The sequence below is a fragment of the Prionailurus bengalensis genome, chromosome A2 (assembly GCF_016509475.1).
Source record: "Prionailurus bengalensis isolate Pbe53 chromosome A2, Fcat_Pben_1.1_paternal_pri, whole genome shotgun sequence".
In the NCBI taxonomy this organism is placed as follows: Eukaryota; Metazoa; Chordata; class Mammalia; order Carnivora; family Felidae; genus Prionailurus; species Prionailurus bengalensis.
This window is the reverse complement of record NC_057348.1, coordinates 141331514-141356472: the sequence shown is the minus strand read 5'-3', so window position 1 is coordinate 141356472 and position 24959 is coordinate 141331514. Positions and strand designations below refer to the sequence as shown.

Here is a 24959-nt window from a genome sequence, read left to right as displayed (position 1 = left end):
TTTCTCCATGTTTAGGCCTTTAAAAGCATTTTTTTAAAATTTACATGGAGCATTTTATTTAGAGGGAGGTGGTTTTTAATTTGGTTTTTTGTTTGTTTGTTTTGTTTTTTCCTTACGTGACCTCTTCCCCCAACATGGGGCTAGAACTCAGGACTCCAAGATTAAGAGTTACGTGCTCTACTGACTGGGCAAGCCAGGTCCCTGCATGTTTTAGACCTTCCCTAAGTGCTTTTTTTATATGTGTACTAGTGTATTACCTACTTTGAAAAGGAATCACAGAATAATAAACATCCAGAAAAAGTGAGATAAAAGTAAATAGAAATGGACTGGGTTTTTTTGTTTTTTTTTTCTTCTTCTAGTATCTCACTTTAGAGACCATGAGGAAAACTAGTTTTGTCTTCTTTTCTTTTGGAGTTTTCTTTCTCTGACTCTTTTTACCCTGCTCCTCTGCCATGTTGTAGATGTATGTCAGTGGAAGAAGTCAGAGGAAAAAAGACCTAAATGTCCTATCTCCTTCTCACAAAAACATGACTGGGTTGGAAAAAGGTTATGTAGCTTCTTCCTTTGAGTAGGTGTCAATTTCTTTTATAAACATTCTGCATCTGTCATTTTAAGTCTTCTCCCTTAAACAAATACTCTATAGTCAAAGACATTTTTAAGACTAAATAAAACATCTAAAATTGTAGAATATTTAGTTAAAAATTATAATTGGTTTAGTTTTGTATTTGAACTCACAGAATGTATTTCACATTATGGTGACAAGAGTTCTTATTACAAAGGTTTTCTTTCCATAAAACTTGTGGAATAGGGGGATATTTTTGCTATTTCCATAGAACTTGTGGAATAGGGGAATATTTTTGCTATTATAGTGCATTAAAAAATATTTTCTAGTATTCTCATAATGAGAGTATTTTAGCAACCGTATTTAATGAAATCTTACCTTCAAGTAGCTAAAGCAAGTTAAGAAACCTTTTTTTTTTTTTTTTCAACGTTTATTTATTTTTGGGACAGAGAGAGACAGAGCATGAACGGGGGAGGGGCAGAGAGAGAGGGAGACACAGAATCGGAAACAGGCTCCAGGCTCTGAGCCATCAGCCCAGAGCCTGACGCGGGGCTCGAACTCCCGGACCGCGAGATCGTGACCTGGCTGAAGTCGGACGCTTAACCGACTGCGCCACCCAGGCGCCCCAACAAGTTAAGAAACCTTAAACAGGCTTCCAAATCAAATAGAGGGCTTGGGTTTGATTTAGGTTACAGGTTTCTTAACTAGTGTATTTTATCACTGCTAAGATTCAGTTTTATTTCACACTTCAGTATCTTTGAAATGTCTTTCATTGGAAAAAACATACGGATAGATAGATATGTAATATGCATATGTACATATATTATATACTACATATACACATCTACATAAATACATGGGTCTACGTATATGTATGTACATACATATATACGTGCCTAAATATACACGAACACGTATATGTATATACCCATGTGCACGCACACATAAAAACACATTTTGGTTTTGATACAGTGTCCTTGAGACTGATATTCAGTACACATCAGTATCGCATACCAGTATCCTTTCTGATAGGTCAGCACTTTTGACTGTTGGTCTGTGCCCCATATTTGTTGTTAAGTATTTTATGTATCGGAAATTGTTTGATTTTTCTCATTTTTTAAATCCTAAATAATCTATTTTTAGGTTGGAAGCTTTCTTAGAATTTATAGCCTCCATACCAAACTTCAATCAGTGAATTTGGAGAACCAAGCAACATTGTTAGCTCTAGAGTTTCATCTCCATGGGGGTACCAGTTATGGCCGGGGAATCAGAGTCTTGCCAGAAAGTAACTCTGATGTGGATCAACTGAAAAAGTAAGCAAATGATACACCTATTTAGAAGTTGTAAATAAGGTATTAATTAAGCTGATTTCCAAGATGCTACTACTGTTCTGTGCTGGGGTGGGTGGATTTGATAAGTTCTTTGTAATCAATCCTCATAGGCTACTGTGCCATTATCCATTTGTCTAAATAGGTGAACCAAATGAAACCAAACTCAAGTGATTGCAGGTTCAAATAGCTAAACAGTAGCAGAGCTAGGGGTGTAATCAGGTTTCCAACAGTTCTTGTGCACTTATGTCTACTCTGTGTGCTTATTCTCTTCTTCCACCATGGGTCACATTCCCCACGTAACACCAACAAACAGTTGAAACTGGAGCTGAGCTCAAGTTTGGAAAACTTGATACATATCTAGAATTCCAAACGTACTTAATCCTGCCATGAAAAAATAATTATCTTTCTAAAGTGCCTAGGACCGATCAAATAGGTAACAGAAATGTTTTAGAGTATATTTTAAAAACTTTGAAATGTGCCCAATAAGTGAATAATGCCTTAGGTCCTGCTACATATGCAGTTCCCTTCTTTGTGAAGTGTTTCTGGTGCTCACTGTGTACAGAAACTTTTTGACCAGGATTCTAGAGGAATAAAAAATAAATCTTCTGCATGTCTTCAAAGAGCTCTAGAAAATGATCTGTTCAGTAAGTTCAAATGAAATAATATTTTTATGTTTTAATATATTGAAATAGTGTGACTTTTAAAGCCAATTAAATTAGCTACTTTAATAATCTTCTATCAGTTGTACTTCTTTATTTCTCATATTTCCATATATAGAGCGTAGTATTTTACTTTTTGAATCCGGAGTAAGATTGTTCTGACAGAATGCCATCCAATAAATCCCTGGTTTACTTTTGTTTGCTGTATTTCATCATCCTACTGTCTCACTCATCTTTGTAGAATCAGGTTTTTTAAATTGGGGGATCTTAGAACTCCCAGATGCTCTGAAGAAAGCTGTAGACTTTCTACTGAAGAAGCTGTACTACACACATACATAATTTTTATACAATTTCAGTGACTTCTTATATTCTAAGGATAGAACGGAACTGATCATATTGACTTTGTTTTATGCAATTTGATTTGAAATTATATTCTTTCCATTATAGGGTTTTAGAATCTGCAGATTTGACAGCCGGTCAGTGTTTTGATGGTATATGTCAGTCAGAACATGAGGACAGCTTTCGGTCTCTTTCAAGTAAGGACAGTTTTTAATGTTAACAGTTTAGTCTGTGCTAAGTAAAATGGCTTTATCAATCAATATTCTCTTTTTTTGAATATCTTCCCAAATCTGCCTCTTTCTCTTTTTTGTTAAATCCATATTCATTGTAAAGGAATAGGCTAAATCTTTACCTGTGTCCTATGCAAAGTAAACATTATTCTTCCCTTATTGTGTAATTGCATTTTCAAATTGGGATGGTAAGGATTACTTGATTTGTGATATATGTAATATTTATATGTATATATTTATATGTGTATGTATATATATTCATTAAAATTTTGTATTTCCTAGGCAACCATTTTGCTTGTCAGTTTCTAATATGAACAGTGATTGTTTTTGCTGCTTTATTTCAAAGAGCTCAATTATTTTTTGATCATACATGTTTCAGAGATTCATATAGATCCCAGTCTTTATCAAGTTAATCAAGTACCTAGATACAAGATCTTAAACACACACATAGTTCTGTATTATATATTATATTATTGTATACTGTTCAAATCTAAATTTTAAAAATCTGCAAGATTTTTGTCCTTTACTATTTTGCCTTACTGTCTTAATGTACAAGGGTACATTCTGGGACCTAGAATCTATGCCATTTATATACACACACACACACACACACACACACACACACACACATATATATATATATATACACGTAAGTTATATATAAATATAATTACATGATATATATGTGTATACACACACACACACACACACATATTTACAATCTATTTTATGAGTATTTTTTTTCTATACTAGTAATAACAAGCATTAAAATTAACATGTATTGCTTGGTGTAGGAACTTACTAAGTGCCTACATGCATTAATCCTAACAGTATTCCTTTGAGGTTGAAATTGTTTTGTCCCTTTTACAGAAAGGAAACAGGCTTTGAGTGACAGGGGTCGTGTAAGTCACCCAGGGTTACTTAGCTATTAACTAAAGGCAAAGTCAGATTCAACTGCAGATTATTTGATTTTTTTGTACCTTTTTTTTTAAGTTGAGAGAGAGAGAGAGTGCGAGCAGGGGAGGGGAGGGAGAGAGAGAGAGAGAGAGAGAGAGAGAGAGAGAATCTTCATCAGGCTCCATGCTCAGCACAGAGGTTGATGCAGGGCTCAATCCCACAACTCTGGGATCATGACCTGACCTGAAATCAAGAATTGACATTCAACTGACTGAGCCACCCACGTGCCCCTGATTTTTTGGACATATTTTAAATTTATTTCTTTATTCTCTCTGCCTTAAAACTCTCCACATTTCCTAGCACCTAGCCAGATCTGTGATTAAACTACAATTAGGAGGGCAATTTACTTCAACTGACAGTCATTTGGAGACAGCATAATTTGTAATTACACTTTTTGAAATTTCTTTTCTCCTTTTTCAGAGATTTTTAAATTATTTTTAAACTATAAAGTTAATAATACATGTCATGATACCAAGTGACACAGCTTCCTCATGCCTTTATGCCCACTACTGAGGTAATGTTAACAGTTAGTGTGGTTTCTTCAACACTTTCATGTTTATAGAAATATATATGCCTGTACATTAACAGATATGACTTTCCCCTCTGTTTAAAATATTTTAAAAAATGGGACATACTACATAGTTGCTTTGTCAGTGTATCATAGATCTCTTCCTGGGCTAATCCATCTTAAACTCATTTTATTTTATTTTATTTTATTTTATTTTATTTAAAAAAAAAATTTTTTTAACATTTACTTATTTTTGAGACAGAGAGAGACAGAGCATGAACGGGGGAGGGTCAGAGAGAGGGAGACACGGAGTCCGAAACAGGCTCCAGGCTCCGAGCTGTCAGCACAGAGCCGGACGTGGGGCTCGAACTCACGGACCGCGAGATCGCGACTTGAGCCAAAGTCGGCCGCTCAACCAACTGAGCCACCCAGGCACCCCAAATCTTAAACTCATTTTAATAGTTGCATAATGTTTTGTAATGTGAGTCTAACATTATAAATGTAGCTGTTTTCCATTTGATACACCTTCAGGTTTCCAGTTTTTTGCTCTTACAAATAATGCTTTAATAGCTATCCTTGAACAATTATAAATTCCTGCTTTTCTTTCTCTAAAATAAACTCCTAAAAGAGGAGTTGACAGATCAAAGGATAAGCACATCTTTTATTTTAATAGATGCTGTCAGATTATATGACAAAATGCCATAGAATTCATATGCAAATAGCAGTGTAGCAAATATAAGGTGATATCTTACTTAGTTTCCTTGAGTACTTGGGAAATAGAAAATATAATATATTTTATCAGCCCTTTTTACTTCCTCTTCTTTGAATTGTCTGCTCTTACCTTTTACCTGATTTTCCATTGGGTTTTTAAAATTATTTTAATCAGTTTGAGGGAGACCATATATATATTTTACACATAGTTTCTCTGATTTTCTTCTTATTCGACTGCTTTTAAGGTTTTTACAATTGGTTTCACTTCATGCAGAATGGCTAATACTAGGTGATCAGATTCATTGAAATTCTACTTAGCCAGCTTATGATGTCCAGTCAGGTTCTCTTGTCATGAATTCTTATGCCATTTATTAGTGATGTTGAGGAAGAAGGACTATTAATGCATGTTTGTGTATGATGCCACCTAAAAAAAATGATAAAAACATACTATAAAATTGTTTTTAAGTTTATTTATTTTGAGAGAGAGTGTGGGGGGAGGGACAGAGGGAGAGGGAGAGAGAGAGTATCCTAAGTAGGCTCCACACTGTCAGTACAGAACTCAATATCAGGCTCGATCTCGTGAACTGTGAGATCATGACCAAGAGTCAGATGCTTAACCACTGAGCCACCCAGGTGCCGCCCAAACATACTATGATATGCAATAGAATGTAAGCCAAAGTAATTCCAAAATATGGATACTTTTTTAGTCTCAAATTCATTTTAGAAAGCACTATTAAAACTTGCTGCTATGTTCACTTCCTTTGCTTTCTTGTTTTTTTAATTCTTTTTTTCGTGTTTATTTATTTTTAAGAGAGAGACAGAGTCAAGCAGGGGAGGGACAGAGAGAGATGGAGACACAGAATTGAAAGCAGGCTCCAGGCTCTGAGCTGTCAGCACAGAGCCTGATGTGGGGCTTGAACCCTTGAACCGTGAGATCATGACCTGAGCCAAAGTCAGACACTTAACCGATTGAGCCACCCAGGCGCCCCTCCTTTGCTTTCTTGTTAAAGTAAAATCCTATTTTATGGTGTTCATCAAGCCATCATCTTATTAAATTTAATAACTTTATTGTCTTATCCACTTCCCCATTTATTTCTTTCACAATGTGTTTTTCCAAAATAATAAAAATTTCCAAACATGCAGAAAAATTGAAACAGTTGTACAGTGAACACTCATATGCCTGCTCTCTGGATTCTCTTTGTTCTGTCATATATTTCTCTCTCACTCTCTCCTAATCAACCCATCTTATAATTTGATCCATGTCAAAGTAAGTTACAGAAATAAATACACCTCCTCAAAACTTCAGAATAACATCATTAACTAGAATTCAGTATTTGTTGATGAACCTTTTTGATTTTTGATGTAAAGTTAAACGCAGTGGACAACTGAAGTGTACCATTCTACAAGTTCTGGCTAATACATAAACCTGTGTAACTTAAATCCCTTTAAAAATGTAAAATATCACCCTTGTTGCAGGAAGTTCCCTCATGTTCCTTCCCATTCAGTGCAACCCCAGAAGTTCTGATTTTTTTCCACCATAGATTGTCTATAACTTCAAATAAATGGAATAATATATTCTCTCTTATGTACTGTTTTTGAAATTCATCTGTATTGCCTGTATCACTAATTCCCTTGTAATACCCAGTAGTACCCTATGAGGTAGACATTGTTTTTAATATGAATTTCCAGTCTTTGCACCATTAGTTTTTTTGTTTTTTTGTTTTGTTTTTTGTTTTTTTCTATGAGATGGCTTGGGTGTCTTTGTCAAAAATCAAGTGAGTGTAAATGTGGATTTATTTCTGGGTTTTCCAGTCAGAAATACTTCTTAGTATGGTATGAAGTAAACTTTTTTCTCCTTATACTAATTTCCAGTTTTTGTAGCACCAGGGTTGTGCTTTCCCTTTGGGTTGTTTCCTGCTTTATCAGAAATCAAAGTGACCATGTAAGTGCAGGTTTATTTCTAGGCTTTCTATGTAATTCTCTTGATATGCTTGTCAGTTTTTATGCCAATATCATATTGCCTTGATTACTGTAGCTTTATAGTAAGTCTTTAAGTCAGGTAGCATAAGTCTGCCAGTTTTATTCTTTTTCAGAATTATATTTTATATTCTGGATTCTTTGCATTTCCACTTAAGTGATAGAGTCTCTTATCTTTTACTGTAATAAAGCCTCTGCAATTTTGATTAGGATTATATTGACTCTGCAGATCAGTTTGGGGAGAATTGATGTCTTAACAAACAGTTTTGAGCCTTCTAGTCCATGAACATGGCATGTTTTACTATTGTTTAGATTTTCTTCAGTTCTTACCAACAATGTTAATATAGTTTTCAGTTCCATATGGAATTTTTCATGGATCTTAAAACTGTATAATTCTTCCTTTTTCTTTCCTCCAGGCTCTGGATCAGTATCACTATATGAGGTAGAAAGATGTCAGCAACTATCAGCTACAAGTAAGACTATGTTTCATTTTTGAAATAAGGGTGTAATAGTGTGCATAATAAAGTCTGTCCTTACATTTATCAACTAATTTGTTCCTATATATTATTGAGAGCAGATATCCATGAGGGCAAAAATATACACATATTTATCTTTCATTTCCGTGCCTCATCCTAACTGGCATAAAATGGAACTCAGAAAGATACATGTTTTTACATTGAACATATATTTTAAGTCCTACAGGTGTGAGGTTTGTCAAACATATTCTACTATTTAACAGTGCAGTGGGGCTTATTTCATTTTGAGAATGTGTAAAATATATGACATAATTTTTATCTTTTCACACTATGAATTTAGCGATGTGCCCATAAAGGCAGTATACCCCAAAACTTTAATGTTAGCAATGATAGTAAATCTGTCAGATGCCCTCTTTTTGTTAGTTCAGCTAAGATGAAAAAAATTAAGAAAAAAAATTTTTAAGCACGAGTCTATTAAATGAAGCTCTATAATATACTATTATAATAATATGAGTTTCTCATTGGAGAAAGAACATGTAACTGTGAAATGAGGGAAAGCCAGAAGAAAGAAACTTGTGGTGTTGTACTGGAATAAGAAGGGTCAGTATGGACTCATGATTTTATAAATAAATGTAGAAATAGATGTAGATGTCTGTGTGTGTGTGTGTGTGTGTGTGTGTGTGCGCAAATATATACATATATGTATATATTTATACATGTGCAGGTGCATGTGTGGAAGTATAAGTATGAACACATTTGCATGTATATCCTATCTCTGTCCAGTTAAAGGGCTTCAAAATAATGGCAACCCAATAGCAATGGATGCACCTCATGCACAGATCTTGGTTTATAAATGATATTCCCCCTTAAAAAGAATCAGGGCTGCTTGGAGAGATAGCAGGCTCCAGGATTGGGACAGGAGAATTACAAGATGAATCCAGAACATCTTGTTGTGCCAGAAGGTAAAGAAGTTCTCAGTTAATTATGGAGCATGTCAAATCTGATACAATTTGAGCATCAAAATAAAAAATACTAGTGATGGAGTAAAACTGAACAGTAGTAGGGATCCATTAGTCCGTGTGGATAGTAAATAAAAGAACAAATGAATGAATGAATAAGTATGTGCGATTGAGTGGAGAGTTCCTAGTTAATGATAGAATGACAGCTAACAAATGTAAAAGGAATGATGAAGTTAGGAAAAAAAATCATTTTGCAACCATGATAGTAATAACTGACTTAGTTGTAAATCACCAGTGGGTCCTAAACTAGCAGGATCCTAAATGTTTACTGAGGAGTGAGATACTTCTATTTCCCCAAGTACTTTCTTATTAGTTATAAAGGGGGAAATAATAAATTTATAGTGGAGAAGAAACCTGTTGAACACCACTATAACCAAGTGAGCCAAGTTAACATCCCCAGGAATGAAAACGCTGGTGACTTGTATGCCTCTTGTTCCGATGCAGAGAGGGACGCCTGTATCACTTGCAGTATACTAGACTGCCAAAAGGGCATAATCTGTATCTGACCATGAGCAGAACCAGACACACCCAAGTCAGTGGCCTCTGCTCAAATATATCAGTGTAATAAAAGACCAAGAAAAGCTGAGGGACCGTTCTACATTAAAGGAGTCCAAAGAGACAGGAAAAATAAATGCAATGCATGGTTCAGGACTGGATTCTGGACCCAAAAATAAAGATCTAAGGAAGAACATAGGGACAGTTGGAAAAATTTGAATAATGTCTGTTGATTCAGTGATAGTGTTACATATTCTGAAGTTGAAAATTGCACTGTAATATGCCAATCTTCAGAATCTTCTGAAATACACACTGAAGTATTTAGGGATAAAAGAGCATGATATCTGGAAATTATTCATAAATGATTCATGTATACATATGAATATGTAAGGAGATATATATGGAGAGGGAGCTACCAGATGGAGATGATGACAAATGTGGCAAAATATTAACAAGGTTGGCAATAGAACTTAAATAATTCAGTTTTATTGTATCTGGTTCAGGGGAATTCGTATTATAAATACTCTTATTATTCTTGTAGGTTATTCTGACTTAATCTAAAAATTATTTTTAGTACTTACAGATCATCACTATTTGGAGAAAACCCCACTATGTGCTATTTTGAAACAAAAAGCTCCTCAACAGTATCGTATTCGAGCAAAATTAAGGTCATATAAGCCCAGAAGTCTCCTTCAGTCTGTTAAACTTCATTGTCCTAAATGTCACACACTGTAAGTATTTTCTGTAATAAAACGGAAGTTTTTATTTCATAATTTTGTGAATATACATTTTCATATATACCAATCAGTTTAAGTCCTGGCAGTGTGTAAATTGTGACTTTGTATATTATATTTTGAAACAGTGGTAACATTTTTAAGAGAAAATACTAAATTCTTAGTAAATCCTTCTGATGTTTCTTAGTAGTAATAAATAAAAGTGGGTGCTGTTTTCAGATCTAAATTCAGTTTAGTAGCTTTAATACATGCATGAATACATACATTTATATATTTATATAAAATAAATTTATATTAGAATGATTATGTACTTACTCACTCAAGACATTCTGAATTTATTTTTAATCTCTTTTTTCTTTTTATGCAATTTGACTGTCTTCCCTTTAAATATATAATGTGTAAATATAGTACATGTCCTTTATATTTGTGTGTGTGCATGTGTGTATATATATTATAAAATTATATAATTACATAGTCCATTATATTTGTGTATATAAATATAATTTGTGTATGTACATTAATATATGCATATTTTGCCCTCCACAATCTAAGTATAATACTATTTGTAGACAGTTTTGATCATCAAACTTTAAAATGGGGACCATCTTCTACCCATTTGAACTTAAAATGATGGTCGGAATTAAAATATAAATACAGATTTTATATAATTGTTGAAGAATTATTAAATTACAGTTTGTTAAATTCTGTAAAGTCCTATAGCTTTGCCAAACAAAACTACCATCTATGAGCATTTTTTTAGACAAGTAAGAGAATCACGTCAAAAAGGTGAAGTGGTGTTACCTGAAGTTACACAGCTGGTTGGAGACAGAACCAAGGCAAGGACATAGACATTTTGGTTCCAGATCATGCCATTTCCATTGTATACATACTTTACCACGTGACTTTTTAAAATTATTAGTCTAGGTTAAAAGGAATTGAAAGGAGTATTGGTTTGTAAAGTGGGTGCCCTGTGAAAGAGATTACTTAGGTGTTAAGTGGATATTTAACAGGAAGCTGTATCTTTTTCTCCCATGGAGAAGTTTAACATTCCTTACAGAGGAGAATGAATTGGTGTTAGAAATAGTTATAGGATCCTTGGTATCACAAAACCAGATAAGGAAATTGCTAGCAGTTAATATAGTTATGATATGGATCTACTTAGTTGTGAAGTATCATCAAATCTTTTTCTGTGAATAAGAGTCATTTAATCTGCAAAGTGAATTATTTCCACATTTTAAAATAAGTAGCTGGTGCATCAGCATGTAAACAAATTTGTCTTAATTGGATAATTGTTAAATTTGAATTTCCAAGCTTATACCAATTGTTTTGTATTATTTCATTGTCAATGATTTTAGGCAAGAAGTTCCACATGAGGGTGATTTGGATATAATTTTACAAGAGGGTGCAACTAAAATCCCAGATACTAAACTACAAAATACATCATTATATGATTCTAAAATGTGGACCACTAAAGATCAAGGAGAACGAAAAGTAGCTGTTCATTTTGTGAAAAATAATGGTATTCTCCCACTTTCAAGTGACTGTCTGATTTTGATAGAAGGTAAGGTATTTAAGTTACTGTTTTATTAGAATATAGCTTTTGCTTGTGTCTTTCTCTGATTAATGATTGTTAAATATATTTTAGGGGCAACCTAGGACATACAAAGTCAAAATATTATTAAATTACATAAAATAGAATATATTATATATAACAAATAGATTTAAATCTATATATATACACACATATAAACTAATCTGAATTACATTTGGAAATCATATATTGAACTCAAGTGTTTGCATTTGTCTATCTTGAATTCGGATAGAATCTTAATCAGATTCAAGCTCATTGTCGAGCAGTGTTTCATCAGGAGGCTGCTTGTTATGTACAGTTGTTGTTACCTTGGCCTCTGGATGTCACTGTTGTTCCATAAAAAAAAAAAAAAAAAAAAAAATGAGAGTCATCTATTGATATTTAGGTCAAGGAAGGGACCCTGGAAACAAGTAAAGATCACAGGTTTTAAAAGGAAGAAACTGAGTCATACATATTTTTGCATTTCCTTTCCACTTTTCACTAATTTTAATATCTATCTAATATATATATATATGTATATATATATATGTATATATATACATACACACACACACACACACACACACACACAAACTTATTTTTCCCCATGCCAAATTTAAAGTCTCATAATTTTCCTTGAGACTTTTCTTCCTCAGTAATATTCTATAATAGAAGGAAAACATCATCTTTAATTTGCAGAGAAATCTTTAGTTTTATTTTATAAATGAATTAATCTTTATTATAGTGGATTATGATCATTTTTGTTAGTGACATTTTTCTATTTATAAAAGTAATATGTACCTGTTTTAGAAAATACATATATGTAAATACATATGAATATGACCATTGGTATCCTTTCATGAACATCTCTTAATACACTTACAGCATACCAGAAATGATTTTAATTTCTATGTATTAATTAACCATGATAATATTCCTATTCATTTGGTCCTATTGTAAGCTCTTTTTTATACATGAGAAAACTGAATCATAGAGAAGTTGTGGATCTTCCCCACTACAGGTAGTAAGTGGAACTGAATTGTTTCTGGTTTTTTGACATATTAACTCTGTGATGAAGTTTCTTCTCCCTGAATGAAATGTAATTGGGGGGTGGGAGGGGGCACAAAGAATTAAGTAAATGTTGCCCAGTTACTTTCCAGTAAAGCTGTCGTAGTATTCATATGCTTTAGTAGCATATGAGATTATCTGTTCCCCCATCTTCATCATCATATACTAGCACTTTAAAAAATGTGTCCACTTTGATGAGTGAAATGTGGTATCATCTTAGTCCATTAGCAATACTGGAATCTCTACCAGTACGTAGATATAAAAACAAAGCACACAGACACATGCACACACACAAAAATGGAGTAAGACTATTCGTATGCCCTAAAAATAAAACAAAGCTTTGAAACTATCAGTTTCTAGAAGTATTGTCCTTGTAGGGCCAACTAGGAGGATATCCAGTACACCTTAGTGTTCTCCTGTGAACTGCCTCCCAGAGAATTCTGTGTTAAAGCCAAGTTGACCTTGAGGGTCCAAAAGAAGCTTGAATGAAGAAGTACCTTTAGCTCCTGATCCTGTCACTCATCCCACAAACTTTCAGTCTCACCTCCTGCCATTCCTCAATTTCCATTACACCCTCCAGCCATATTGAACCGGAGGCAATTCCTAAACCCAGGGTATTTCTCTGTACCTCTTTGCCATTCCGTTGCTATTCTCCTGAGAATTTCTGCTCTAATGTTCATAAGTAACTTAATAATTCCCTTTACTCAACAATTCATGTGAAATATTTAATGAACACCTACACCTACCAAGCACTCTTGATTCTCAAGGCAGATTTGAGTGGTTTTTATTGCATAGTGTATGAACTTTCAGTAGATCACTTTTCTTCCTGTATTGTATTTGTATTATATCTGTTTATAGACTTGTTTGCTTACTAGACTGTAACTAGGATCCATGTTCATTTTAATCTTTGTATCTTTAGCTCCTAGGGTAGGACACTAGGCATGCAGCTGGCTCTCAGTAAATATTTATTGAACAAATAAATATATCCAGAGTAATAACACTGACTTACAGAGCTTTTTAACGAAACCCAAATGTGAAAATATATCTGAAAGCACTTTAAAATATAAAAGGGTTTCATCAAAATGCAAGCTATTTTTATTTTATCATATTTCTGAGTATTATAACCCTATCCAGGGGCAAGGACCTAACTGCAGTGCGACACGGCAGAACTGTGGCTTCCAGCTTCGCAAAGCTGTGGAAAGAGGAATGGGGAGCTGGGCAACTTAGAACACCACAAAACTTGTTCTTACCAAGATTTATCTGCTTTTTCTGAATAAACACTCCTTGGATTGTTGCAAGGCTTTGGTTAATTTCTAGAGTTCCAAAAAAAGTCAAATTTGACAGTTTTTGCCAGTGTTCTTTTTCCTTGTATGGAGCAGTGTATTTTTGGACGTCCTTATTCTGCTGTGCTGGGAGTGCTTTCCCCCCACAATTGAATTTAACGTTACAAGTATTAGGAAATACACAAAAGTATTCTTATAAATCATATCCTCTTTCCCTAGGAAGGAGGAATGCTCAGTCTAGGTGAAAAATACACCAGGAAAGAAACCAGTAGGTTTGAGTTATTCTAGACAATCCTGCCTTCTAGTAGTATTGCACCCCTGGGCTTACTCTTTCTTCTCAGCTAGTGATGGCTTTCATGGCCACTGTGTCATACAATTAGAAATGTAATGATTTTTTAGGAAAAGTGAACAAACACTATACATGAATTGTAATTGCACAAACTTTTCGCAGCTATATATAAATTTAATGTTGACCTGGAAGTCTAAAAGACTTATTTCAAACTCAAGACTTAATTTACCTAGACATTATTAGTATATAGCAAATTTAATAATGAGAATCCTGTTATATTTTGGCTCTCAATTTTATTTTCTTTTGAATACTTAAACCAAAGTGTTATAGCATAAAAGAGCAGTTTGTATAAATTTAGGAAGATGGTTAAAGTTTCACAAGTCTTCTATTTTGCTCAAGTCTCAGCATTTCTGTGTAGTGGTTTCTTTAATCAGTGCAGGATACTAAGTTTACAAATTATTATTTTTTATAATAAATGTATTAATCCTCTAAATTCTTCATTGTATTTTTCTTTCAGTCCTTTTAGTCTTTTACTATACCTCCTGTGTTCCTTTAAATACTCACTCAATTTTGCCTTCGTTATATTTGTACTACTTGAAGGATTTATTTATTCTGTGTTCATAGGAGGAACACTCGGTGAAATCTACAAACTCGCAAATAAGTTTCATAGTGTAATTCCTGTGAGATCTGGCTATGAAGACCTGGAAGTCCTTGATCTTTCAGTACCATTCCTTATACAAGGAAAAGTACATCACTATGGGTATGCTTTCAGATCTGGGAATTTTGAGAATTAATAACTGCTTAGGAGTAATTATTATTTTATCCTACTAGTTGCTATATATTCAGTGGATACTTATTGAATACCAATTTATATGTACAAGAGTCTAGATTTTTCTGGTATATATTTTATTCTTCTGGTAGCATATATATCGAATACCAACAATGTGCTAAGTATAAGGCTAGCCCAGAGGTTAATATTCATTTGCTTTCTTTCACAAAGATTTAGATACTAATACAGAGAAAGGTTTAGAGCTGTATCCTAGTAAAAGTTAAGTGATTGAATTCCAAAATTTCTGTGCCACGAAGTTACAGATTCGTTGCCACTGAGGAACTGGAAGATATCAGGATATATTGGGAGCTAGAAGTAGACATGCATTTCAAGAAATTTATAGCCTGTCTCTTGTACCTTTTTAACTTGATGGTTTCTTTTGTTTTACGAATTTGTAAAATATTAATACAGTCAAATTATTAAAATACTTATAAAACCTTAAAGGTTTTACTTTAGGTTTTAGTTATTTTGCTCAGATTTCTGGACCTGATTCTTTGTAAACAGAATTTTAAACTAATGCTTTAGTTTATTTAACAGTTATACATCTTTTATGTTTTTTTTTTTATTTCTTGAATCTATTTTATTAATGAATTTTTTAGAGTTTCATTTCTTATGTAAATTTACATTTATTGACATAAAATTGTTCATAGTACTTTTGATGATTTTTAAATTTCTACTTTGTTCCTGAATCCACTTAATATTATTTGCACCTTTTTTCCTTGACTTTTTTTTGCCAAAATAACTAGCTTTTGTTTTGTTGATACTCTGTTGTTTTATTGTTCTTATCTTTAGTTTCTGCATTTACTTTTTCTAGATTTCTTCATTTTTTTGTTTTTTTGTTTTAAGTTTATTTATTTATTTTGAGAGAGAGAGAGAGCAAGTATGCATGAGCAGGGGAGGGGCAGAGTTAGAGGGAGAGAAAGAATCTCAAGCAGTCTCCCCATTGTCAGCGCAGAGCCTGACAGAGGGCTCAAACCCACAAACCATGAGATCTTTACCTGAGCTAAAATCAAGAGTCGGACGCTCAGTGGACTGAGCCACCCAGGTGCCCCTAGGTTCCCTTGGTTTTTCTTTTTCAAATGTTTTTAATTGAATGCATACCTCACTTAATTCATTAATTTTAGTATATTTTTTAATATTTATATTTCAGTCCATAATTTTTCCCCTGAGAAAATAGACATAGCTTTAACCCAGGATTTGATATGTAGTTTTTTGTTTTTTTTCTTTTGTCACTTCTAAATGTTTTCTAATTTCTCATTGTGACATCTTCTTAGGGCCATGAATTACTTAGCTGTGTGTTTTAAAAATTTCACACACACAATTTAGGTGCTACATTTGTTCGTATTTTAGTTAAATTACTTTTTAACCAAATCGCTTGATACACTTCATAATGATCTTTGAGATTCATTTACCTTTGCTGTATCCTAGAATATGTTTGTTCAGATTTTGTATATATTGCCTATATTTTAAAAAGAACGTGTATTCTTTAATAGTTGTGTTTAGTCTTTAAAAGTGTTTACTTGTGTCCATTAGACAAGCTTGTTAATCATATTCAAAACTTCTTTTTCCTTTGTAACTTTGTTTAATCACTTCTTAGAGACTGTGCTTAATGTCCTTTGTGGTTGTAGGTTTGTGATCTTTAATTCGGTCAGTGTTTGCTTTCTACATTTTGAGGTTCTTTGGCTGGTTTGCTTTCATGTTTCTTTGTGTTCTATTTTAGAAAGTCTCATAAATAAATAGGACTAGATTTTAGGTTTTTTTTAGTAGATAAGTTTAAAATATGTTCATTACTGATATATTTAGGTTTTATTTCTACATCTTATTTTGTTTTCCACTTACATTATTACCAAAGTCTTCCGTCTCCCTCCCCTTTTTTGGTAATTATTTAGCTTATTTTTTTCCTCTAATCTTCTATTGGATTCATTTATAAAAATGTTCTTAATTTTCCCCTCTTTTGTCTTTTATTGCTTTGGAAGTAATAAATCTCTACTTAATTTTTACTTGTTACCCTTGAATTTTAATTTATATACTTAATTTTTAGTTTACATACTTGCTTTATCAATGTCTAAAGTTAATATCCTAGTCTTTAAGGAAGTAATATTTCTTTATTCTATTGCCTTTTTTTCCCCCATAATTTTATTTAAATTGTAGTTAATTAACATGTAGTATAATATGGGTTTCAGGAGTAGAATTTAGTGGTTCATCATTTGCATATAGGATCCAGTGCTCATCATAGTAAGTACCTTGCTTAATACCCTTCACCCATTTAGCCCATTGCCCATCCACATCCCCTCATCAACCCTCAGATTGTTCTCTGTCATTAAGAGTCTTTTATGGTTTGCTTCCCTCTCTTTTTTTTCCCATCCCATATGTTCATCTGTTTTGTTTCCTAAATTCCACACGTCAGTGAGATCATATGGTATTTATCTTTTCTCAGACTTATTCACTTAGCATTACTTCTGTAGCTCCATCCATGTCATTGCAGATGGAAAGATTTCATTCTTTTTTATGGCTGAGTGTAATATTTCACTGTGTAATATATACCACATCTTCTTTATCCATTCATCAGTTAATGGATGTTTGGGCTCTTTTCGTGGTTTCACTGTTGATAATGCTGCTATAAATATTGGGGTACATGTGCCCCTTCAAATTGGTATTTTTGTATCCTTTCGGTAAATACCTACTAGTTTAATTGCTGGTCTTGGGTACTTGTATTTTTAACTTTTTGAGGAACCTCCATACTATTTTCCAGAGTGGCTCCACCAGTTTCCATTCCCTCCAACAGTACAAGAGGGTTTCCCTTCTCTGCATCCTCACCAACACCTGATGTTTCCTGTGTTGTTAATTTTAGCCATTCTGACAGGTGTGAAATGGTATCTCATCATGGTTTTGATTTGTATTTCCCTGATGATGAGTGATTTTGAGCATCTTTCCATGGATCCTGTTAGCCAACTGGATGCCTTCTTTGGAAAAGTGTCTATTCATGTCTTCTGCCCATTTCTTCACTGGATTATTTGTTTTTTAGGGTGTTGAATTTGTTAAGTTCTTTATAGATTTTGGACACTAACGCTTTATCAGATATGTCTTCTGATATTCAATATCAGAAGACTCAAATATCTTCTCCTATTCCATAGGCTACCTTTTAGTTTTGTTGATTGTTTCCTGTACTGTGTAGAAGCTTTTTATCTTGATGAAGTCCCAGTAGTTCATTTTTGCTTTTGTTTCCCTTGCCTCTGATGATGTGTCTAGTAAGAAGTTGCTACGGCCAAGGCCAAAGAGGTTGCTGCCTGTGTTCTTCTCTAGGATTTTGATGGTTTCCTGTCTCACATTTAGGTCTTTCATCCATTTCTTAATTTATTTTTGGGTATAGTGTAAGAAAGTGGTCCAGTTTCATTCTTCTGCATGTTGCTATCCAGTTTTCCCAACACTGTTTTTAAGAGACTGTCTTTTCTCCATGCTTTTTTCTATGTATTTGAAGGCTAGAAGGGGAAAAAATATAGGTACCCTCTACTTTTCCGCAGATTACAAATGAAAGGAGTCTACGTAAATCTTTTGAACATTGATTTCTTTTTATATTTTTACTCAAGTATATTTTCTTAGTAGCATCTCCTAATCTTATGATAATATATAATAAAAAATAATTACTTATATTTAAAGTATGTTTGTATGTAAACAAAGCAAAATACCTATACTAAATCATGTGCATTCTTAGTATGTTGTGTAGTTTCAGATTGACTTATATTATGAAGGATAAGTATAGTATTGGCATTATAAACTATGAACCTCTAAATACATGCTTACTGAATATATTATCCAAAGTCTTGCTACTACTGACTTCTTTAATGAGAATAATTTTCTGGTATTGGTTATATTTATTTAATACCTTAGCTGTTATCAAAAAGCCATAAAATGAAAGAGTCCTTAGAGATAATCTCCTTAATTTTTTTCATTTTACCAAATTAAGAAATCAGCCAAATTAATTAACAATCTAGATCTGGACCCTTTCTCTTATTCTCAACTTAGTGTTGTTTATTCTGAACCATACTATCTTTGTGATTGTTTCAAATGTAAAAATCTTGTTTTTTTATAATTCTGTTTGTAATATGTGTGTTATAATGTGGAACGTGCAACACTATTTAATAATTAACTTTTTAAACTGTGCGTTTTGAACAGCAAAGGTAAGTTATAATTAAATGAGTTATAATAATAAATTATTTTTAAATCTGTATGGTTTTTTTTTCTGTCATTAATTTCAGATGTAAACAGTGTTCTACTTTGAGACCAATACAAAATCTAAATTCTCTGGTTGATAAAACACCTTGGATTCCTTCTTCTGTGGCAGAAGGTTAGCTAAATTTCTGTGTTCTACAACTGCAACTGTCTTTGTGTAAGGTGATCTCACTGATTATATTTCAGTGTTTGTGGATATAGTAAAACCAGACAAAGACTGAGCTAACGTTGAACTTTACTTAAGCAAAACTGTTCACGGTGATTATAATAAGAGCATAACATAGTTTAAACGTATTTGAAAACTTGCTTTCAGGCATCTGCCAGTATCTTTAATCATTGCTCACATTTTAATGTTCAGTAATTTGTTTTAGTGTTAATCATTAATCACAAATACAGATTCTGAAAAATTCCTCCAGTTCATAGTATCTTAGGATTCAAAACAACTTTAGACACAGCTGTTACACTCTCCACCCAATACACATCTTTAGTTGGAACGACAAGAAGCTTTTTATATCCTGTTCTTAACTGTGATCATCCAGCCTTGGCTTTAAACTCTTTCAGTGATAGGGGACTCATTACATTGCAAAGCAACATATCCCCTTAATTTTTAAGTAGTTCTTAGCAGTGAAGCAAAATCTACCTACTTAAATTTTAACATGGCCCACGTTCTATCTACTAGAGTTAGAGTATAGGTCTTGTAGAAGATCAACAGCTTCATGCATTTGAAGATATCTGTCATGCCTTCATTGAGTCTTTATTTCTCCAAGTAGGCACCCTCACTTCATTTGGTATTCACCACATTCCTTACTATTCTGTTTCTCTTCCTTAGTAAACATTTCACTTTACCAATGCTCTTCTCAAAGTTTGCCCTTAAAAGCTGCAAATAGGGCTACAAATATTGGCTAGTTCAGAATATAAAGAAAACCTTTATTTCTCTAAAATTGGACACTTTGCTTCTACTAGCCTGAAAATTTTATTGTGTATATATTTATTTGTATACTTGGTTTTGTTATCTTTCTTTTGTAATCCAGCTCTGTGGTACTTCTGTTTCCTGTTTTGTTTGTGGTCCAGTCATGTGAGCCCCTTGCTATCCCGTTTGGTCTCCTCATCCCATTCTAAAATGCAATTCTTCGTTTGTGTGGTCCCTCAGAGTAGGTTCTACATTCCCCCTTCTTGGTTTTAGCTCAGTTTTAACCTATCGAGACCTTTAGAATCCTAAAAATCAGTTCCTCTGTATTAACCACTTTTTGTCATGTCTATGTGTTCTAATTCATTTCTCTGTACGCTGATTTATTCTTCTATTTGCCCCTTAGCTAATCCTTTTAAATATGGATTCCACAAACAAAAGACAATATTTCATTTTTTAAACATATAAATGTCTCTCATTTCCAAACACAAAGTAACATTTTAACCCATGGATTTTTGTATAATTTAGTATCTCTTCAATTTCTTTTTCCTCATCTTACCAAATTATTAAATCCCATATTCTGACACTTTTGGCCATTCAACCAGATGAGATCTCTTAACATACGTGATCCTTGTGTTTATAATATAAAGGGGAGAAACATTTTACAAAATCATAAATATTGAGCCACATGCTATTCTTTTTACAACATTCTGGTATTTTAATTTTGTCTTTCATGTGGCTAACATGATGAACTGTAGTTCATGAATTCGTTTTTGTGTTTTCTATCAAGTTATCAACTCATTGTAAAGATACCTTATATTAATATTTAATCAAAAAGGTAGAATTGCTCATGAGTCATTGTCACTACATAGGTATGGTTTAATATTCCAAAGTGAACCTGCTAAATGAGCTTAATATATTGTTACTAGAGAACAAAAGGCGTATATTTTTTTTATCTCAAATTATTTTAGTAAACAAAATTAACATCATAAAACAATTTTTATCTTACTTTGATCATAAAGAATAGAAGATTCATATGGTTTGATCTTTTCTTCCTTCACTAGTGCTGGGTATTGTACCCCTTCAACATGTGTTTGTAATGACATTTATTCTTGATGATGGAACTGGGGTACTGGAAGCTTATCTCATGGATTCTGTAAGTAACAGAGGGAGCGTAGATATTTCTAACTAACAATATGTTTTTGATTTTAACATGTTTATTCATACCAACTTTATTACTGAGAGGATTTAAGGCAACTTAGAAGAACAAATAAAATGCAAGCACATAAATCTTGAATTGTCTGTATATTTATCCTGTTCCAATCTGACTCTGTAAATTTAATATCCAAATAATGAAAAATCAAAGAATAGGAATTTGAGGAGAGAGTCTTCAGAAGTTTTACTCCAGGAGCCAAAGGCAGAGGTATGGCTGCACCTTCTGGACATTGTCTAAGCAGCATTTTACCAGGTTTTTGGAGTCTCCACATTTCCGTAGTAGAGGGAATGAAATTACTTTGGAGGAGAGATGGTTATAGCATACGAAGCTAGAGAGCTATCCACAAACCTCTCTCATTTCTAACAACAGTTCTAAGTTTGGGAGTTCTCAGGACCACCTTAGTTTTGATAATCCCCTAGAAAGACTCATGGAACTTAATGAAAGTTATTCTGCTATTATTGTTTGTTACACCTAAAGAATACAAAATAAAATCATCCAAGGGAAAAGGTACGTAGGGCAGAGTCCAAGAAGTTCCAGACATGGGGCTTCCAGTTGCCCTTTGCTGTGGAATAGCAGCCAGCGTTACCAGCCTAGCAGTGATGTGAAACAGGACACAAGCGGTACTGCCAGCCAGGGAAGCCTCACCAAGTCTTGGTGGCTAGAGTTTTTATTGGGGCTCCATCATGTAGAGACATGTAGACAGCCCATAGGCTCATCTGGTTTCAGTCCTTCCAGAGATCGAGCTAATACCACATGCCCCAAACTGTGTGCCCTAAATCACGCTGATAGACTTAGCTAGTAGGACAAAGACATTCCTAACAGGCCTGATATTCCAAGGGCTTAGAGGTGATTTCCAGGAGCCAAGGGCAAAGACCAGATTTCTTTTCGCAGTAAGGTCAAATTGGTTTACTACACACGTTGGGAAACAATCTGGGGTAGGTTTGAGAGAATGTTTTCTCTTGCCAAAACAGTTCATTGGTCCATTTATTGAATAAATATTTAATGAGCACCTGCTATGTGCCAGATACTGTTGTATGTGATGGGGATTTAGCAGTGAACAAAAGCAAACAAGATCCCTTTCTTCTTTTAAGAAAGTATAACTTATAATCTGATCGAGGAGAGAAAAATTAAATATACACTATACGTTATACTCTTTTAAATTTAACACTAGATTTTTTTCCTGTACACAAAGAATGATAAGCCTCACTCTTTTCTAATTACTATTCTTACTTTCATTTATATATATATATACATATATACATACACATATATATTTATATATGTGTATGTATATATGTGTGTGTATATATGTATGTACATGTATATATATATATATATATATACTGTTTTTAGATTAAAGTAGTAAACCAGATTTTAGAGTTTAGACTAGAACTCTAGTTTATGAAATCTACAATCTTCACAGAGTGAAATAGTCTAGATTATTTTAATTAGATGATATTGAAATGCTTTTATATTAATTATGGCTTTTAAAAAAGATTAATATAGTTTCCTATTTTCTCCTATAATTTTTTTTTTAAGGACAAATTCTTCCAGATCCCAGCATCAGAAATCCTCATCAATGATGACCTGCAGCAAAGTATGGAAATGATCATGGGCATGTTTTGTCCTTCAGGAACAAAAATTGGTAGGCACGAATATTTTAACAATCTCATTCATTCTTTTTCTTGAAATAATACCTACCTAGCACATATTCAATCTGTAGACATAGAGGTTTGAAAAACTTTAAAATCTGAATACTGTTACAAAGTACTAAGTAAATTATTGTCTGATTTGTCTTTTCATGAAGACATTGGCAGGAAGAAGATAGGTAAGAATCATAATTCCTGAAATGAAAAGATTTAGAAAATATTTTTGAAATATAACAAAAGGAGGCAGTTTTGCTTGATCACAAGCACATTTGATATGATGTTTATGTATACAAGCATTTTCATTGAAATTATACCAACAGATGAAATTTTGAGAAGAAATATTTTTCTGTAACAGACTACATACAGCCAGTGTAATTCATTCATGAATTTTCTTTCTCTCTCTCTCTTTTTCAAATGTTTATTTACTGAGGGAGAGAGAGAACATGAGTGGAGGAGAGGCAGAGAGAGGAGAGAAAGAATCCCAAGCGGGCTCCAAGCTGTCAGTGCAGAGGCTGACATGGGGCTCAATCCCATGAACCATGAGATCATGACCTGAGCCGAAATCAAGAGTCAGACCTCAACTTACTGAGTCACCCAGGTGCCCCTCATTCATAAATGTTCTATTAATATTAACTAGTTTCAGATTTTATGCGCTTTTATTTTACTAATTATTTTTATCAACTTTAGTTGTTCTCTGGATAACATTTGATTAATCAACCAGATCTTCAGATCAAATTGTATTGATCCCATCTACTGCCACTGAGTTTTCCTTTCGTGGTCATTATTTCTGTTTACATTGAAGTTTGCAAATCCCTCTCATAGTTAGTTAGTTTGACACTATTAATTTTTCATCAGTAACAAATTTTACCAGCTGCAGATTTAGCTGCTGTCAGTTTACCTTTTAGAGGTTATTATTATTTTTTTTTAAGTTTATTTTGAGAGAAAGAAAGAGCATAAGCAGGGAAGAGGCAGAGAGAGAGGGAGAGAGAATCCCAAGCAGGGTCTGCACTGTTGGCACAGAGCCTGATGCGGGGCTCCAACTCACAAACCGCAAGATCATGACCTGAGCCAAAACCGAAAAGTCCAACACTTAACCCAGTGAGCCACCCAGGTGCCCCTTACAGGTTATTTTTAATCAGACTCTATTTTCCCCTGGTCAGTCTTTGCATTTTATAACAGTTCCAGAAAGATAGCTTTTATACATCCTAACAAGGTTTAATTTACACACTTTTTATTTGGTGTCAGTTTTAATTTTTAGTTTCAATTATTTTGGATAGATTTCTGGAAATAAAACTGCCATATCAAAAAGGATGGGTTTGGTAGGCTTTTGATACATGCTGCCAGATTGCTTTTCAAGAATATTTTTACCTATTTATAGTTCTTCCAGCAGTAGAGGAGAGTGCCTATCTTGCTCGACTCTTGCCAAGATTGGCTATATTAAGTATCTTTCAAAGTTGAACTTGAAGAAGCGCTAAGAAACTTTTCTAGAAGTTTTAAATAGATTTATTGTGGTCATAATCAGAGCTTGGGAATAGCATCTGCATTGTCTGGACTAAGTGCTTGGAACTTGATGGGGAGTTTCAGCTAGACAGGTGTTAAGGGCCTGAGCTGATGTGAACTTGGGGTTCACTTTCTTTGCAGTCAACCAAGAAAAAAAAAAAAAAAAAAAAACACCTGGGGAGGTCAGTAAGCAATCAGCAGAAATAAAGAATAAAGAAATAAAGAATGGAAATGAGATGGCTGCTACCTTAGCGATCAGATGTTTGGGAAACTCCACATTTGATTATTGTGTCCTGTGGGGGAAAAGATTAGTTAGGATTGTTACACAATAATAACATGAACCCAGTGTGTATTTGGAAGGGTAGATAATAATATATTTGGTAAGTGTATTTTATTTACTTCTCCAGCTAAATTAAATAT

At 33.5% G+C, this 24959-nt stretch overlaps 1 protein-coding gene across 3 annotated transcripts in view; it reads left to right on the top strand.

Moving 5' to 3' along the window:
* POT1 (protection of telomeres 1) overlaps positions 1 to 24959 on the top strand; it is an 82844-nt gene that overhangs the window by 54412 nt on the left and 3473 nt on the right. For all 3 annotated transcript variants that reach the window (XM_043589395.1, XM_043589397.1, XM_043589396.1), the window contains exons 11-19: positions 1706 to 1875; positions 3000 to 3088; positions 7691 to 7747; positions 9839 to 9995; positions 11354 to 11559; positions 14833 to 14968; positions 19294 to 19382; positions 21239 to 21330; positions 22930 to 23035. In XM_043589395.1, coding sequence (XP_043445330.1) covers positions 1706 to 1875; positions 3000 to 3088; positions 7691 to 7747; positions 9839 to 9995; positions 11354 to 11559; positions 14833 to 14968; positions 19294 to 19382; positions 21239 to 21330; positions 22930 to 23035 — 1102 coding nt within the window. The remainder of the gene's footprint in view (positions 1 to 1705; positions 1876 to 2999; positions 3089 to 7690; positions 7748 to 9838; positions 9996 to 11353; positions 11560 to 14832; positions 14969 to 19293; positions 19383 to 21238; positions 21331 to 22929; positions 23036 to 24959) is intronic.